This window comes from Eleginops maclovinus, chromosome 1 (assembly GCF_036324505.1).
Source record: "Eleginops maclovinus isolate JMC-PN-2008 ecotype Puerto Natales chromosome 1, JC_Emac_rtc_rv5, whole genome shotgun sequence".
NCBI lineage: Eukaryota > Metazoa > Chordata > Actinopteri > Perciformes > Eleginopidae > Eleginops > Eleginops maclovinus.
In genome coordinates, this window is record NC_086349.1 from 23,730,493 (window position 1) to 23,747,304 (window position 16,812).

General features: G+C 42.0%; 2 protein-coding genes across 5 annotated transcripts in view; both read right to left on the bottom strand.

The window, feature by feature from the left end:
* src (v-src avian sarcoma (Schmidt-Ruppin A-2) viral oncogene homolog) overlaps positions 1–1,648 on the bottom strand; it is a 32,652-nt gene extending 31,004 nt beyond the window's left edge. For both annotated transcript variants that reach the window (XM_063882026.1, XM_063882018.1), the window contains exon 1: positions 1,298–1,648. The gene's annotated coding sequence lies outside the window, so the exon portion shown is untranslated. The remainder of the gene's footprint in view (positions 1–1,297) is intronic.
* A 1,083-nt stretch (positions 1,649–2,731) lies between these two features.
* The window catches only part of kcng1 (potassium voltage-gated channel, subfamily G, member 1), a 31,897-nt gene continuing 17,816 nt past the window's right edge, over positions 2,732–16,812 (bottom strand). For all 3 annotated transcript variants that reach the window (XM_063888832.1, XM_063888841.1, XM_063888823.1), the window contains exons 3-4: positions 9,019–9,860; positions 2,732–4,785 (exon numbers count right to left, since the gene is read on the bottom strand). In XM_063888832.1, coding sequence (XP_063744902.1) covers positions 4,015–4,785; positions 9,019–9,801 — 1,554 coding nt within the window. In that variant the 5' untranslated portion in view covers positions 9,802–9,860 and the 3' untranslated portion in view covers positions 2,732–4,014. The remainder of the gene's footprint in view (positions 4,786–9,018; positions 9,861–16,812) is intronic.

Genomic DNA, 16,812 nt, shown 5'->3' on the forward strand with positions numbered 1-16,812 from the left:
CTGGGGTCTGGTTTCAGACAGAGGGTGAAAAGAGGTGCTGCAGCACAGGCAGTATGAGAAAGAGCTTTATGAACATTAAAGCCAGAAAACATGTCCCAGTAGAGACACTAAATACAAATATGAACCTGAACATTCGCAAAACAGGGTCCTGCTTCAGTTAAATGTAGTGGAATAAAAGGTTCCCCTTTGAATTGTAGTTCGGTAAAAGTAAAGAGTGGCAAACAAAAGTACCTCAAATACTCGAGTAAATGTACTCAGTTTCATTTCACCACTGCACTGTTGTAATAGCCAGTGGCTCATACAGCGAAGCCTCGCACAAACGTCGGACAGTAAATGTAGTTGAGGCGCTATACCAGGGTCAATTTTCTAGATAAGTTATCCGATGAGCGGGACTGATGTGTACAGTATGCACAGGGTCATATCACAGATACAAACCATTTGGAAAGACTTTATCTATGTGCATGTTCAAGGACATACATTACAGACTATGTGAGGTCAATGCAAACCTTCTATTATTAGTCTCCACCACATTAGAGTCAATATTTGGGCCTTTGCGTCATGTTGAGTGGGAGAGACTAATCCCAAGCATATGACAGCCATTTCTTAAGTGTGTGGGATCCTGAGGAACGAAAATATGTGGCATTTCTGAGTGACCTAGCCGGTAGCAAATCATTCAAGGCAAGTCTGGTACAAAAAGATACACAATGTCTTATTCATACGCTGTGATCTTCTCACTCACACGTAAAACAGCAGGTAGCCCGTAAAACTCTGCAGCTGCCAGCCTTCAGATTGTCTCGTGAAGGCTTTCACACAGGGGAGCATATTCTCTTTAAAAAATGAGGATTATGAAAGTGGAAAAGAGTGCTGTGTGATTAAGCTCTTAATGTTCCCAAAAGTGCTGCAGAACAGAGGCTGTAGTACACTATGTGGCCTAAATCAAAGGATGCAGCTTGTGTTTAAAAAAAACACACACAAAAAAAATCTCTGATGAGTCACTCTTACTCTCAGACACTATAGTTGCTGGTTTAGGTGTTTTTTGATGAATCACAAAATGGGATAATGACAGTGTGTGATCATTGCTAGCAAAACAACATATTGAAATACCACAGGGCAAGATTTAGGTCACAGATAAGACATTTTAGTCTTAAAAAGGAGTGCAAAGTGATGTCTATCTCCAAACAACATCTGCAGTCCTGTTGAGATCAAACCCTTCATTCATTTTTAATGAGACCCTGTCTGTCCTGCCTGTCATTACTGAAGTCACCCGCACTAAAATAACAAGTTTACAGCTACTCACCCTGAACCGCAGTATACTGGAGATCTGGCGTCGTAGGTCTTCTCCCCGATCACACTGGCAGATTTCGCATCAAACCATTAATGATCTGATAAGAGAAACCCTAAAATCTCACAGATCCCCCCCCCCAAAAAAATCGGAGGTCTTGGATCTGAAGCAGCAGCAGCAGAGACAGTCGGTGCCAAAAACGAGAGACAGGAATCCCATTCAAGTGGAGGGGCGGCCCGGGGAGGTCATGACGGGGAAAGGCTCCTATGCTGGGTAAACATCTTCCATTGACATATAGATTTTAAAAAAAGACGAGTGCATGTGTAAAGCTCGCTTGTTATCCCGACTGTCGGCTTCTGTGCAGGAAGTAACGCCAAATCAGGACCAAAATACTGGGAGGTGATTTTAGAGGCAGAAGGGGGCGGGGCTTCTGCGGATTGTCAGGCTCTGATTGGTCGGGTGGCTGTACGCACTGTAGAGTACAAGATTTGGGTGAATGGTGGCACATGGAAGTACCCGATCACCTGAGGCTGGAGGTTCAAACCTGGATCAGTTTGGTGGTGGTGGTTTTACTACAGGCTGTGATAGATGCATAAAGTCTAAGTCAGCTTTACGTTGTATATAATGTCTTGAGCTATAAGGCGAAGATTATTCTTGCATCAGTGCTGAATATAAATGTGAGACAGCCATAATGAAGGATATTTAGGACAGGTTGGAATTAGGCACGAATATAACACGTTTTCCTTCATTGTGTGGTTAAAAAAAAACATGTAGATCTCCTTGTATGTTTGTGACACAATGCTGCCACCCTATGTTCAAATGAGGAAACACGACTACAGCTGCAGGATCAAAAGGTCAAAACACAGTTGCCAACTCATGTTTTTACATAAGACACTATTAGAGCACTACAGGGCTGCAAAAGGTCGTGTGAGGCCTCGTGTTTGTGCAGTATTTACTTTTTGTACATCTGAAAACATCTATTTCTTAACTGGGATTATTTTTCTGCATAAGCACGACAGGTTGGTGCTCACTGCTCATTGCTTCTCAGGAGTTGCAGAATGCTTTTAACTCGCTTTTCAAAATACTGAAGTATACATTTTTGGGGGGATTCAAAAAAGAAATAGTCATAAATCAGAATAAAGGTATTTTCCAGAGTTTATTTATTTATTTAATTCATTTATTTTAGATCTAAATGTAAGGAATTATTGATTACTACATATATTTGAGGAACGTTTTGTGTAAGGCAAAGGTCTTCACCAAAGGACAAGTAAGTTATGAAAATGTGACATTCATTTATGCATTTTACTGTATGGTTATTATGTGTGTCTTACATGCAGTGTTCGGCACAGGATACTCAAGTAAACAAAGCCATTGGTTACCTCTCTCATATAGATTGGAGTGGTTTAATCCTCAATGTGTGTAACAATTACATGTTTAAAAGTAACTGAATAAAAAGTGCAAGAAGTAAAAAGTATAAAGCATTGAAATAAATAAGTCCTTTAAAATTGTAATTCGTTTTTCCTACTGTTTGATTACCATTTGGATTTTCTGAGTGTCTTCCAAATGTTTTTTTTCATTATGCTGAATTTCATCCTCTCCCTGAAAGCCATTTCCCCCTGTAGGACAAATATATAAATAAAAAAGTGACAATGACAGACAGATTTCCATTTAAATCCACTTTAAGGAGTCAAGTCATTATTATAAACAGCTATGGACAGCAACTGCAGTAATTACAAGCACAACAATGCTATCTTCAATGTCCAAACCTTTTTTAAGAATTGCATATTGAACTTCAGGGAGCCGAAAAACATCATAATTAATATGTGGATGCCGGCAGTGCCAGACGGGGGGAATATATAGAACAAAATGTAATATAAATCTCAGAGTTCGCACAGTCAGTCAGAAAATAATCAGTGGATTAAGGGGCCACATTTTAGTATTTAACCTTTGGGACTTAACAGAAGCAGAGAGCATCTTCCTTTGCGTGACACTGGTGAACTCCCAGGAGCAAATGACATCAACAAATCCATTGAATCCACTTAAACGTCTGGAGACATCAGAGATTAAAACATCACTAGGTTGTTGGATCATACGTGAGCCAAATCTTATCTTTTATATCTCAAATACATATTTCACATGTCCGATTTACAGTGCATCTCAAAAAGGACTGTTGTGACACTATAAGTAGATGTTATTCTTAAAAGCTGTATGGATTATAATGTTATCTATAGGCTGTGGGTGTCATGAAAGTGCCCTCCAATCAAATGTATTATCATTATTCTGTAAATTTGACTTTTATTTGATATTATGTGACTTTTACTTAATACTCCAATCCTCTCCGTTTTTCATGTCTATCCAAAAGTACACTGCTACACAGCATGTCTGCATTTCTGGGAAGAAAAATAACACTTTCCCGTTATGGATCTTGTTTTTAAAGACTTCTCCTTCTATATTCGTTCCTCCTCACTTCTGTCTTCTCTTTCTCAGACTTTGTCATTCTGTTTTGTAGCAATCCCATTTTCAATGTCCTTCCCTGTCCATCCACACAGAAACATTATCTTTAATTACATTTAATTTGTCAACAGATTACACATTATAGTATTAGGTTAGTTGAACCTATTTTTTATTTATTTAAACTTAATATTATAGCTTTCAACTAACCAAACATATTATATGTAACCTGTTGACATATGACATGTAGTTAAAGTCAACGTTTGAATTATTTGAGTGCATCAGTTGTGCCTGTCAGACGACCCTATAGGAAAAAGCATGTCACTCTCTAAGGAGAGGTTGCTGCCGAGGCCGGCCATGCGACCCCTCAGCAGGAAGTGAGTCCTCCTCTGCAGCACCCTCTGCTGCTCCTGCTTCAGCTCCACGTAGGACCTCGAGAAGGTGTGGAAGATGGAGGTGACGGGGAACGCCATGAGGAGGATCCCGCTCAGGATGCTGCTCAGAGCCACCACCTGTCCCGGGATGCTCCGTGGCACCATGTCCCCGTATCCCACTGTGGTCATGGTGATGACGGCCCACCAGTATGTCGCAGGGATGCTGGTGAACTCCTGCGTTGTCGTCATCTCATTCTCAATCAAGTACAGTAAGGGGGAGTACAGTGCGATGGCCACACACAGGAAGAGCAGGAGCAGTCCAAACTCTCGTGTGCAGCGACGGGCCGTCAGCCCCAGAGTCTGCAGGCCCAGCGAGTGGCGAGCCAGCCGCATCACGTACAGGATGCGCAGCGCTCTCAGGACGCGCAGCACCAAGCCCACTTTGTCCAGGTAGCTGTTTCCCGAGCCCAGCCGCTTCTCCCCTTTGGAGGTGCTGTCCACCACCAGGGTGATGTAGTAGGGCAGGATGGCCACCACGTCGATCAGGTTCAGGGGATGCCTGAGGAACGCCAGCTTACTGCGGTCCTGGATGAAGCGCAGGGTGAACTCCAGCGAGAACCAGGCCACGCACACCGTCTCCACGATGAAGATGTTGTAGCACATCTGGGAACATTTACCCTGGTGGAGAGAGACAGAGGAGTGAGCATGATGATGATCAGGAGGTGTGAGTGGAGGCTGCAGTCACTAGAGGGAACCACTGCTCTGTGAAATACAAGAGCTATGAGCTGCAGCTACAACCAGCAATTTCTGAATACTGATTATTTATACAGTGGGGCAAAAAAGTATTTAGTCAGCCACCAATTGTGCAAGTTCTCCCATTTAAAAAGATGAGAGAGGCCTGTAATTTCTATCATAGGTATACCTCAACTATGAGAGACAGAATGAGAAAAAAAATCCAGAAAATCACATTGTCTGATTTTTAAAGAATTTATTTTCAAATTATTGTGGAAAATAAGTATTTGGTCAATAACAAAAGTTCATCTCAATACTTTGTTGTATACCCTTTGTTGGCAATGACAGAGGTCAAACGTTTTCTGTCTTCACAAGGTTTTCACACACTGTTGCTGGTATTTTGGCCCATTCCTCCATGCAGATCTCCTCTAAAGCAGTGATGTTTTGGGGCTGTCGCTGGGCAACACGGACTTCATCTCCTCCAAAGATTTTCTATGGGGTTGAGATCTGGAGACTGGCTAGGCCACTCCAGGACCTTGAAATGCTTCTTACGAAGCCACTCCTTCGTTGCCCTGGCGGTGTGTTTGGGATCATTGTCATGCTGAAAGACCCAGCCACGCTTCATCTTCATCTTCCCTTGCTGATGGAAGGAGGTTTTCACTCAAAATCTCACGATACATGGCCCCATTCATTCTTTCCTTTACACGGATCAGTCGTCCTGGTCCCTTTGCAGAAAAACAGCCCCAAAGCATGATGTTTCCACCCCCATGCTTCACAGTAGGTATGGTGTTCTTTGGATGCAACTCTGCATTCTTTCTCCTCCAAACACGACGAGTTGAGTTTTTACCAAAAAGTTCTATTTTGGTTTCATCTGACCATATCTCCCAATCCTCTTCTGGATCATCCAAATGCCCTCTAGCAAACTTCAGAAGGGCCTGGACATGTACTGGCTTAAGCAGGGGGACACGTCTGGAACTGCAGGATTTAAGTCCCTGGCGGCGTAGTGTGTTACTGATGGTAGCCTCTGTTACTTTGGTCCCAGCTCTCTGCAGGTCATTCACTAGGTCCCCCCGTGTGGTTCTGGGATTTTTGCTCACCGTTCTTGTGATCATTTTGACCCCACGGGGTGAGATCTTGCGTGGAGCCCCAGATCGAGGGAGATTAGCAGTGGTCTTGTATGTCTTCCATTTTCTAATAATTGCTCCCACACTTGATTTCTTCACACCAAGCTGCTAACCTATTGCAGATTCAGTTTTCCCAGCCTGGTGCAGGTCTACAATTTAGTCTCTGGTCTCCTTTGACAGCTCTTTGGTCTTGGCCATAGTGGAGTTTGGAGTATGACTGTTTGAGGTTGTGGACAGGTGTCTTTTATACTGATAACGAGTTCAAAAAGGTGCCATTAATACAGGTAACGAGTGGAGGACAGAGGAGCCTCTTAAAGAAGAAGTTACAGGTCTGTGAGAGCCAGAAATCTTGCTTGTTTGTAGGTGACCAAATACTTATTTTACCGAGGAATTTACCAATGAATTCATTAAAAATCCTACAATGTGATTTCCTGGATTGTTTCCCCCATTCTGTCTCTCATAGTTGAAGTGTACCTATGATGAAAATTACAGGCCTCTCTCATCTTTTTAAATGGGAGAACTTGCACAATTGGTGGCTGACTAAATACTTTTTTGCCCCACTGTATGTGTTTTATGGCATGTCCTCGTAGTGGATAAAGGGCAAATATTTTCCACAAACACAGTTTAGTAAAAATAAAGAATACATATCTTTTTAAATTCCTTAATTAATATTGTAAGCAAATATAAACCTGAGTTAAAAACCTGCTTTACTGCCCGGCTCTCTTTTTCATTATGTCTTCCCTCAATAATTTTTCACAAAACAAATGTCATTCATCACACAATGATCAGTTTCCTGAAGTAAGGAAAGGGTTGTAAAATGAGCTCATACTGTCATACTGTCCCCCCGCCAAGGATATGGGTTCAAATGTGTTTTTTGAAAGGCTTAAAATCAAACTAAACTTCCAACATTTTCATTCAAGTAAATCCTCTCATAAATAAAATTGAAGAACAGAATCAATATATTATTTATTTATTTGAAACAGCTCTCTCTGCCTAGGAAAACATATTCAGTAGGTGAATTTGATTAAATATTGTTTACCATAAAAACATTCTTCCTTCTAAACAGTTGATTTATGTTTTAAGACTATTTTAAAGTTTTCCGTTTCCTCCGACTAAAGATGCTTATTCAATTTGTGGAAGAAAAGGTTCCAAGCATCTCAAAGCACGTAGAGTATGGCACTGAGATGTTAGTGCAGTGCATATCAAGGTAAAATATAATTATGGAACTCCCACAGAGGAGGACATGGTTTGAGTGGATCTGTACAAGCACCTGAAAACTGCAGGGAACCGGTTCTCACTCAGAGAGAGGAACACCGAGACACTTCTAATGCAACACTTTGCTGTCTGGCTGCAAAAGCAGGAGCTGTTAGAACGTGATGACTGGCACTATTCATTAAAAAGGTTCATTTAAACATATTGATGATACTGAAATTAAAGAGGCCCTATTGTCCATTTTTGAGTTTTCCCTTTCCTGAACTGTGTTAAAGGTTTTAGTGCATGTAAATGGTCTGCAAAGGCTAAAATCCCACATTTTCCCCCACACACCCCCCCCCTGCCTGAAACGCCCTTTGACTCCTTTATTTACTTCAGTAACATAATGACATCACTATGTAACACACGTGCTTCTATTCGCTAGCGCTCCAACACATTGTACAAGACAGGATAAAGGGCGAGCCATCTCCAGTGGTTGACCTATCACAACAGAGCCGGCCAGCTAACCAATCAGAGGCTCTGGTTTCAGACAGAGGCCTTTTTGAACATTAAAGCATGGAAATATGTCACAGTAGAGGCACAAAACACAAATATGAACCTGAAAATGAACCTCACAGGGCCCTTTAAGTGCAGTCATTGCATTTCTTTAATGTTTTAATATTTTCCAGGACACCCATCCCGGATTGGTTTAAATTAGTGACTTTCTGAGTGTACAGGAGATAATGTTTTACTCATCTCACATTTTATTGCTTAATGCACTGCAGCCGAAGAAGCCCTATGTCCAAATGAAACACAGTCCCAGTACGGTGCAACATATAAAACAAGCCTACTGGATCTGAAAGTTGAGTCAGTATCAGGAACTGTGGCTAGGAGTAGCTCTGGAATGAAACCCGTTGAGATTTTGGTGTTGCCCTTCGCCCACTGACACTACCACACATGCAGTACCTGCACTTGATTTCCTGACAAGGAGTGAAAGTGGAACATTTGAAAACCACTAAAACATGTTTTTGAAATAGAAAGTAAAGTGGTGGCAGCTACTCTCCACTTCCATCCAGAGGAGCTTTTTCTACCAAATTCATCCAAAGTGTGTGGCGCTAATATTCCATTTTCCTTTGATTGTGCTAATTATGGTTGGGATTCAAACAAAATAATAAAAGCAGACTCTTCAAATATTCTTTCTCTAATCTGGCAACACAACCTGCTCTCTCAGCAGTCGCTCTTTTTCTCGCTGTGAGGGTTTTTTAAACGACATGACAGCTGGGACATGCCATCAGTAGGATTCTGTAATGACTGCTTTTCAAAATTACACATCAATTAACCTCAGTTAAGCCTCTGAACACAGCTCAGACAAAGCCAATCCCAACACAGCGTGGGGTTCAAATATTCATTTTCACGCTGGTATGACAAATCCTCAACAGACAATGGAGTTGTGTTGGCTCATGCCTCCAGTTTTAGTTTTCCAAACTCAAGTGAAAACACTTTTTGTCATATGTTAAATGAAGGGGTTTTAACGGTGAGTTGTTAACCTGTAACGCTCATAAAAATGTTACGCAGATTAATCATATAAAAAAGTTTGACCCCAACTTCCTCCTGTAATTCCAGTGCAGATTTTTACCATAAGTGGCATGGCAGTGGAAAGGCAACAAAACAAGCATGTATTGCACTGACTGGAGAACAGTGGTGGAAGAAGTACTGAGATTATTTATAGTTTGCTCTGATTGGTTAGCTGGCCGGCTGTGTAGTGATTGGACCGCTTACAGATGTCTTGATTACAACACCACATTTGTTTCATCTGCCCCGAAATATAATGAGACCACTATGTAAATGTGATTATTTCACTCACCGCCTCCTCCTCTTCCCTCATGGCGGGCATAGTGCTGATGGACAGGTTGACAGCAGTGATGGTGACAAACAGAACGGACAAACAGGCGAAGATCTTCCCCGGTAGGCCCGAGTGAGGCCTCTCCACCATGTCTCTGAGTTTGCCCATGCACCTGTTGAGTCTGGACTCTGCTGCATGCTCCCTGTGTCCACTGCCTGTCTCCATCATGTCCTCCAGGAGTTCCTCCTCCTCCTCCGCCCTCTCCATGGCCTCAAACTCCTCCACTCGTTGCAGCAGACGCCTCCTGCAGCACCACTCCATGCTCTCCTCGGGAACCCCCCAGTAGAGCAGCTCCTCTCTGAAAGAAAGGGCGCACATCTCCCTGAGGGATCGCAGCTTCCCGGCCCGCAGGAAGGTCAGGATGGTCCTGAAGGCACAGGGGCTGCGGTCGAAGAAGAATTCGTTGTGCGTGACATCGTAGTCGTCACAGATGCACATGATCTCGTCGAAGCTGCTGCAGAGGTGAAGCTGGCCCAGGCGGGACAGAGGGAAGTCCTCCAACGTGGTCCAGGGCAGCCGGTAACGCAGGCCTCCCACATTGATGATGGCGTAGATCTTTCGGGCGCTGGCCAGGAGCGTGTCCTCGTGGATGGAGCCGATATCAGGGGCTCGCTGCGCCCTCTTGTAAAAAGCTCCCTTTATGGCCTCCTCCTCGTGCAGGGGAGGGCGGTTGAAGGAGGAATCAGAGGCGCAGCTCAGGGCACTGTAGTCATAGTCAGAGCCATCGCCTGCCAACAGGGTCATGTTTACTGGTCCATTCACATCCCGGGGATCAATCTGACACCATCACACCAACACCTTCACTAGGGAAGCAGAGAAGGAACCGATTACACATAAAGTGACATAAAAACAGTCGAGCAAATTTGATGTTGGTCTACCTACACTCATATGGACAGTGGGAGTTAAATGGAAACCATAAGTTGACTCTCTTCCTATTGACTGTTTTCTGTTCTTGTTTTTGCTCTTATTATTAGATGGTACCAGCATTTCATCAACACTGTCCTTGTTTGTGTCTGTTGTCTGTACTAAATACATGATCTTCCTATTGTCTAAAACAGTCTCAAACCCCAAGTTCCCATGAACATATCTCTCCCAAAACTAAAACCTAGAAGACCATAACTCAAAAATGTTTGATATAATGAAGTATTAGTGCTCAAACAGCTCCTTATATAATCCAAATCATTTAAAAAAACATGTTATAGATGAATTTGAGAACATCAGGGGAATGTTATGAGTGAAACGGTTATTTTTTTGTGTGTGAAAAGAAAACCAACTCTGTGTTTTCCCGTTCATTTTCCAGGCAAACAGCTCCAGACTTCCTACTTTTTGACATTCCATGTTTGAGACTGTTCTGGCATTGATAGAGAGTACTTCATGTTCACAAATATTGATTGAACTTTGCTCGGAGCTGGAAATAACATATTGGAAATCTAAATATAGATGGTGTTCCCCTTTTATGTGGGAGCCATACCGACACTGTCTTCTTCAGTATCACACCATTAAAAACACCTACAGTGGTTACCCTTTAACCAGAGACTGAGTAATACTACAATGCCGCATTATTGCAGCACGAGGCACTTAGATTGTTGTCGTTTTTATTCTAATAGCCACTTGTCATTTTTATGAAGAAATGTGTATGCAATTTCTGCCTGCAGAACAACCCACACACTGGAGGAATGAAATGCAAACACGAAACCTGCTTGAAATATTATACCACAAAGAACATGTCCAATATTGTTATGGGGAGCAATATTATCATAGCATATTATAAAAGTAATTCATTGTAAAGCTTTTTCGGTAGTAAATATGACTTTAGGTCATTTGCAGTAAGTCGCTGCATGCGGTTTGTGATGGCGGTACTTTTTTGTTTATTATGAACAAAGGTTTTTCGGTACCACTTCATAATCAGACTGCCCTTATAAAGGATTCATAAAGGGTTTATAATTAGGTTATTCATTAGGTTGTAAACACTTTATTAATAATTAAGAACCATTTATAAACCAGCTCTAACATAGTTTTCATACATCAACACAGGCTCACTATTTGGCAAGATGACTAAGCCTTATTGGCTACCTAGATCCCTTTGTCTTCTTCATCAGCCAGCATCCTCGGTATCTGTTGTTCACTGAGTTGGGGAGAATCAACTCAGTGAACAACAGATACCGGATGTTGGCTGATGAAGAAGAGAAAGTGATCTAGGTAGCCAACATAAGGCTTAGCTGTACGGATAAATGTGGGCTCACTATTTGGCAAGCAACCAGTCACAGTTGTCCTGTTCATCTCTTGTCTTATAAAAGCTTATTAATGATTTATAAAGTGTTCACAACCTAATGAATGAATGAATTACAAACTATTCGTAAACCCTTTATAAGGGTAGTCTTATTGTAAAGTGATACCGGGTTTCTAAGGCTAGACAACACATATCAATCTACAGTTAATGTACAATTATACAATAATGAGAATGAATGCACTCATACCACAAACATTATAGACCTGGAAATTCAGTGCTTTTGGTTAAAAAAAAAGTGTGGTTTTTAAGGGCTTTTTTATGCACATCTTTTCATATATTTTGTTCAGGATCCTCTGGAGGGAACTTGGGGATTTTCGCCTTTGCAGACGCTTTACATGCACACAAACCTATATAAACACACTACAGGGAAGCGAAAACCCCCAAAACATTTAAATCTCAATTCACTGTTTTTTTATAGACAAAAAGTGAAGGGAAAAGTTTGACACATTCAAATATGCAAATAGTTTGACGAGAGGCGTGGGCCCATTTCACTGCTCACATCACTCTTGGCAGGAAATAGCTATCAAGCATATTTCCCAAAATGTCCAAAAGATTACATCGCTAAGTGTCAACAAGAGAGTTGTAAATAGTTGAATCAAAACAAGGCTGTTGTGCTCCAAACAAAATAAAGACATATCACTCCCCAGGGTGCACGGACTGAAAATTAAGTTAAGCTTCGATACATACACCCCGAATCTTATTACAAAAACAAACATGCCATGCGCCATTATCTAAGCAGTATGAAAATGTCAGTTATGCGCAATTACACATGATCACTGAGCTAAATACATCAGGCAACCAGGGAAAACAATTCCATTCCCCACAGTCTGCACGAACAGCTGTTACCCACTGCAGCCTGGAGGTGATAAACAATGTGCCTGATGTTCTGCTGTTAGGTAATTCACTGATGTAACGGCTTTGTGCAGGCAGAGGAAGCTATAATTAAACACTAAAATGTCTGGTTAGGCACTATAGTTCTGTTGCATTGGGCGGCTTTCAAAAACACTAAAAAGGTGTTGGTTTAGGTGTGTTCTGACTCATGTAGATATAACCACAGTATGTGCAGCGTTAAAGAGGCCCTATTGTGCTTTTTGGAGCATTTCCTTTCCTGCAGTGTGTTAGAAATGCATGTTAATGGTCTTCAAAGGCTAACATTTCAAATGGATTTCTCTCCCCATCTACCTGAAACGCTTCCATTATTTACTTCTGTAACATAATGAAATCACTATGGAGTACTCGTGCTTCTAGTGGCTATAGGTCCAACACATTGTACGTGATAGGTTAAGGGGCGGGACATCTGTAAGTGGTTGACTTATCACAACAGAGCCGGCCAGCTAACCAATCAGAGCAGGCTCACGGTTTCAGACAGAGGGTGAAAAGAGTATGATTACTTTGTCACTTATATTTATTACTTTGTCACTTGTATTTACCAAATGTTATTGTATTGTATATTTGTTTTAATTGAAAAATCTCAATAAACAGATTGTTAAAAAAAAAAAAAAAGAGTATGAGAAAAATAAAGAGCTTTTTGAACATTAAAGCATGGAAACTTGTCACGGAAAATACAAAAATGAACCTGAAAAATTAGTATAACAGGGCTCCTTTATCTGTTCATCTTAATCTGTTGTATTGTGTGGCTTTTAAATACATAATAAGGTGTTGGTTTAGGTTTGTTCTGACCACTATTTTCACAATTTGCTTTGAAAAACAAATGAGATCAAAAATAAAAACCTTGAAAAATAGGAGAGAAGGAAGGAGAACATGTTTACTGTGGGGGTTTGCCACCAGTGGAAGTGATGACCTTGTGGCCTGTGTCCAAACTAATTGAATCAATTACAGTAATTTAGGGGGAGGCCGGTTAGCCAGTCAGGAATTAAAATGTCACTGCCTTGATTTGCAGCACCACCAATCGTAGGTCAGGAAGGAGGCCTCGCTTTCTAAAACGGGAACGCGGATGTGTCACTGAATGCTTATTAGGCACCTGCACTGTCAGCCACTGTGAGCGTTGATTACAGCCAGCACCGCTCTCCACCCGTGAAATTAAAGCAAACTACCTCGATCTTCTCTCCAACACTCATTCATTTTGTGCATGATTAGATAGGAATATGTCTCTATTGGATCCTAACCTCCTTCTCCATATTTTGTTTACCAAATCAACACCAGTCCCGTCTACCAAAACCAAAACACAAGCATGAAAATCATTTATCAAAACAGTGTAAAATCCCTCCTTCTTGCTGCTGATTCTCACATTCTTCCTGCATGTGGCGGAGGTTATCGATACGCCTACAATGCATCGCCAGTGTGCACAGGCCTCCCCTGCTCTCCCTCTAGATTAAATCACGCTTAACCCCTTGAGGCTGTTTGATTTCTCACTTTGCCTTTAAGCAGACTGTGCTTTTGCCTCGCTGTACGGTCGCAGGAGCATGTTTTTTTTTTCTTTCTCTGCTCTGTTGTGCCTCAGATGTCTCCTCTGGGGGATGCAGTCTATCTGGGAAGGAGAGATGAAGCAGTGCAAAGAAAGCGAGGGCTGTTCTCCCCCTCCAGATCGGCTAAGGTCTGGCCTCTCTCTGTGCCAGCGTTATCACAGCTAAGCCACAGGGCATGTTCTCCAGATTGCCTGGTGACTCACAGGGTTGCGAGTCTCTGTTGCCTCACTGCATTGAGTATGCGTTGCACTCCTCAAGAGTCTTTGGAGAGCTTCACTATCGCCAATATTCATCGAAATTAATTGAATCATCCACATCATGATAACGATCAGCGAGAGGTCGATGCTTTAATTATTTCCGAAGCTTTTAGAAGCTGTTGGTCTGCAGAGTAATTTGCAAAACATTCCTGTCCTGTTAAGATTCAAGGTGGATGTTAGAGTCAGGTTGCAGAGGAAGCAGCTCCAGCAGCTCCAGCATCTCCAGCAGAAACATATGGATATTAGCTTTAGGTTACAATCTGGCATGTAGCATCTTTTCTCTCTTTGACGAACATGTGCATATGCAACGTGAATAATTCATTTATTTATAATGATTGCTATTTATGGCTGCTTGTCTGCTCATGGGATGCGTAATTTGCAAAGAGTCAGAATTGGGCAGATTTTTCCAATCTGTCTCTGAACGGAGGATTTGCAATTCAACTCGACTCAGTCTGTGAAACACAAACACATGGTAATTAAACGGCTGATCAGTGTTTCAGAGGAAAAAATCTGAACCTCAGAGACTTACAATTACAGTGAAGCATATTTACCAGCTGTTAGCCTTCCGATGACAGCTTGTTACAGCGGCGTCTTAATTTTCTTTTACACAACCTAAGAACCATATTCAGTGAACATAGCAATAACGCATGATTGTAGGAGAACGCTCTTTATAGAAACGCTTCAGTACTCTCTCTCAGGCTAAATGACCATTCAGATCACACAATGTCCCTTTATCCTCAACAAAATGTCTCCTCCTATTCACTTAACAACTCGCTGTTCTCTAATGGACCATTAGAGGATGTTTTTTGCAGAAATGGACTTGAAACCACAGAGACTTTGCCCTCTCTCTCTTTCTCTCTCTCTCCCTCAGGAATATAGTTAAACGCATAAAAAGTCCGGCATGCCCGGAGCTGTTCTATCGCAGAAGCCATTTTCTTACAGTAATTCCAGCAAGAATTGTTGTAAACATAAATGTAGTTTTTTTTATTGTTGTTGTAAGTGGGCGGCATTAATGCATACTGAAAACCCTGGACGAAGAAACAGCTCCAGGGCAGTAAATGTCTCCCTAGCCTACTCTGGATGTGGTCCTCCACATTGCACTGCTCTCCGTTTCTGAGGGGCAGAGAAGTACGCAGTGGAAATCAAACAAAATGTAAATAATGAGCGATGTTAGCATGAGCATTGTTCATTCTGTGTTCTGTTAACCACTTCAACCCACACACGTGTTTAAAACATCTATCCTTCTTCTCCTGAAATATCTGCATGATTTTATTGATCTCAGAGCTTATTTTCAGATTCATATTTGTTTTTGTGCCTCGACTGTAACATGTTTAATACACTTTAAAAGCTCTTTATCTTTCTCATACTGCCTCAGCTGCAGCACCTCTTTTCACCCTCTGTCTGAAACCGGAGTCCAGTCTGCTCTGATTGGTTAGTTGGCCAGCTCTGTTGTGATCGGTCAACCACTTAGAGATGTCCCGCCCCTTAGCCTATCACGTACAATGTGTTGGAGCGCTAGCCAATAGAAGTGCAATGTTACATAGTGATGTCACCATGTTCAGGAAGTAAACAAAGGAGTCCAATGGGGGCTTTCCATGCAGGGGGGGGGGGAGTGTGTGGGAGAGAAACTCCCTGTGGAGGAAAATCTGGGATTTTGGCCTTAGCAGACCATTTACATGCACTAATCAACCGCTTAGAGAAGTCCCGGCCCTTAGCCTATCACGTACAATGAATTGGAGCGCTAGCAAATAGCAGCACAAGTGTTACAAAGTGATGTCACTATGTCACATAGGTTAAAAAAAAGGAGTCCAATGGAGCCGTTTCAGGCAGGTGGGGGGAGTGTGTGGGAGAGAAACTTTGGGATTTTAGCCTTTGCAACCATTAACATGCACTAAAACCTATATAAAACACGGTAGGAAAGGGAAAACCCAACAAAGCATAATAGGGACTATTAATGCAAAAAAAAGAGACAAACTTTTGAAATAAATGTCTCCGTAACAAAGATCAAATGAGAGCCTCACACCTCTGTCATTTCCTGTCGACAGTTTAATTCCCATCCCAACAATCCCTCCTAAAGCGCTCCATCCCCGAGACAGTCTGAGCAAACCCGGGCAAATCCCAACATATCTGCATCACTGCTCCACATTATGCCTCAGCGTTTAACCCGAGTAAACTGTGACGTGCAATTGTAGTTATTTGTTTGACTATATGCAATTAGCCCACAAAACATCTCACCCGTCCCTTTCCACCTTTACTGAACACGCCCTGTTTATTTTAAATGTTTCCTGCCTGAGTGGATGATTGTACACTCACCATATGTGCTTGATTATATAAAGATTGCATAACATTGAGTTGTCTGCATTATCTGTGCGCATTCTCACTTTCGATCCTTTTTTCTGCAGAGCTGCAAACATGTATAGAATTAATTTTTCACAGGCTGAGGCCGGGACGAGTGATGGCAGGCACGACCTTCATAACGACGAAGGGTCCGACTGTCTGTCACTTTGAATCGAGTGTTTCAAAGGATGTCCGCAGCGGTACTCAGTGCACATCTCTGCGGGATGAGGTGACAGAGACATACGGGCACTGACCGATCAGAGGCAGGTGATGGAAAACTCTTCACACCGTTACACTGACAGTGAAGAAGTGCTATAGTTGATGAGATGGAATAAATGAAACAGATAAATAACCACACAGGGATTACAGGCTTTGCTTGTTGGCAGCAGCAGCAGCCCTTAAAGTGTTGAAAATTATAGACTTCTAGACACAGAAAATGACAGTT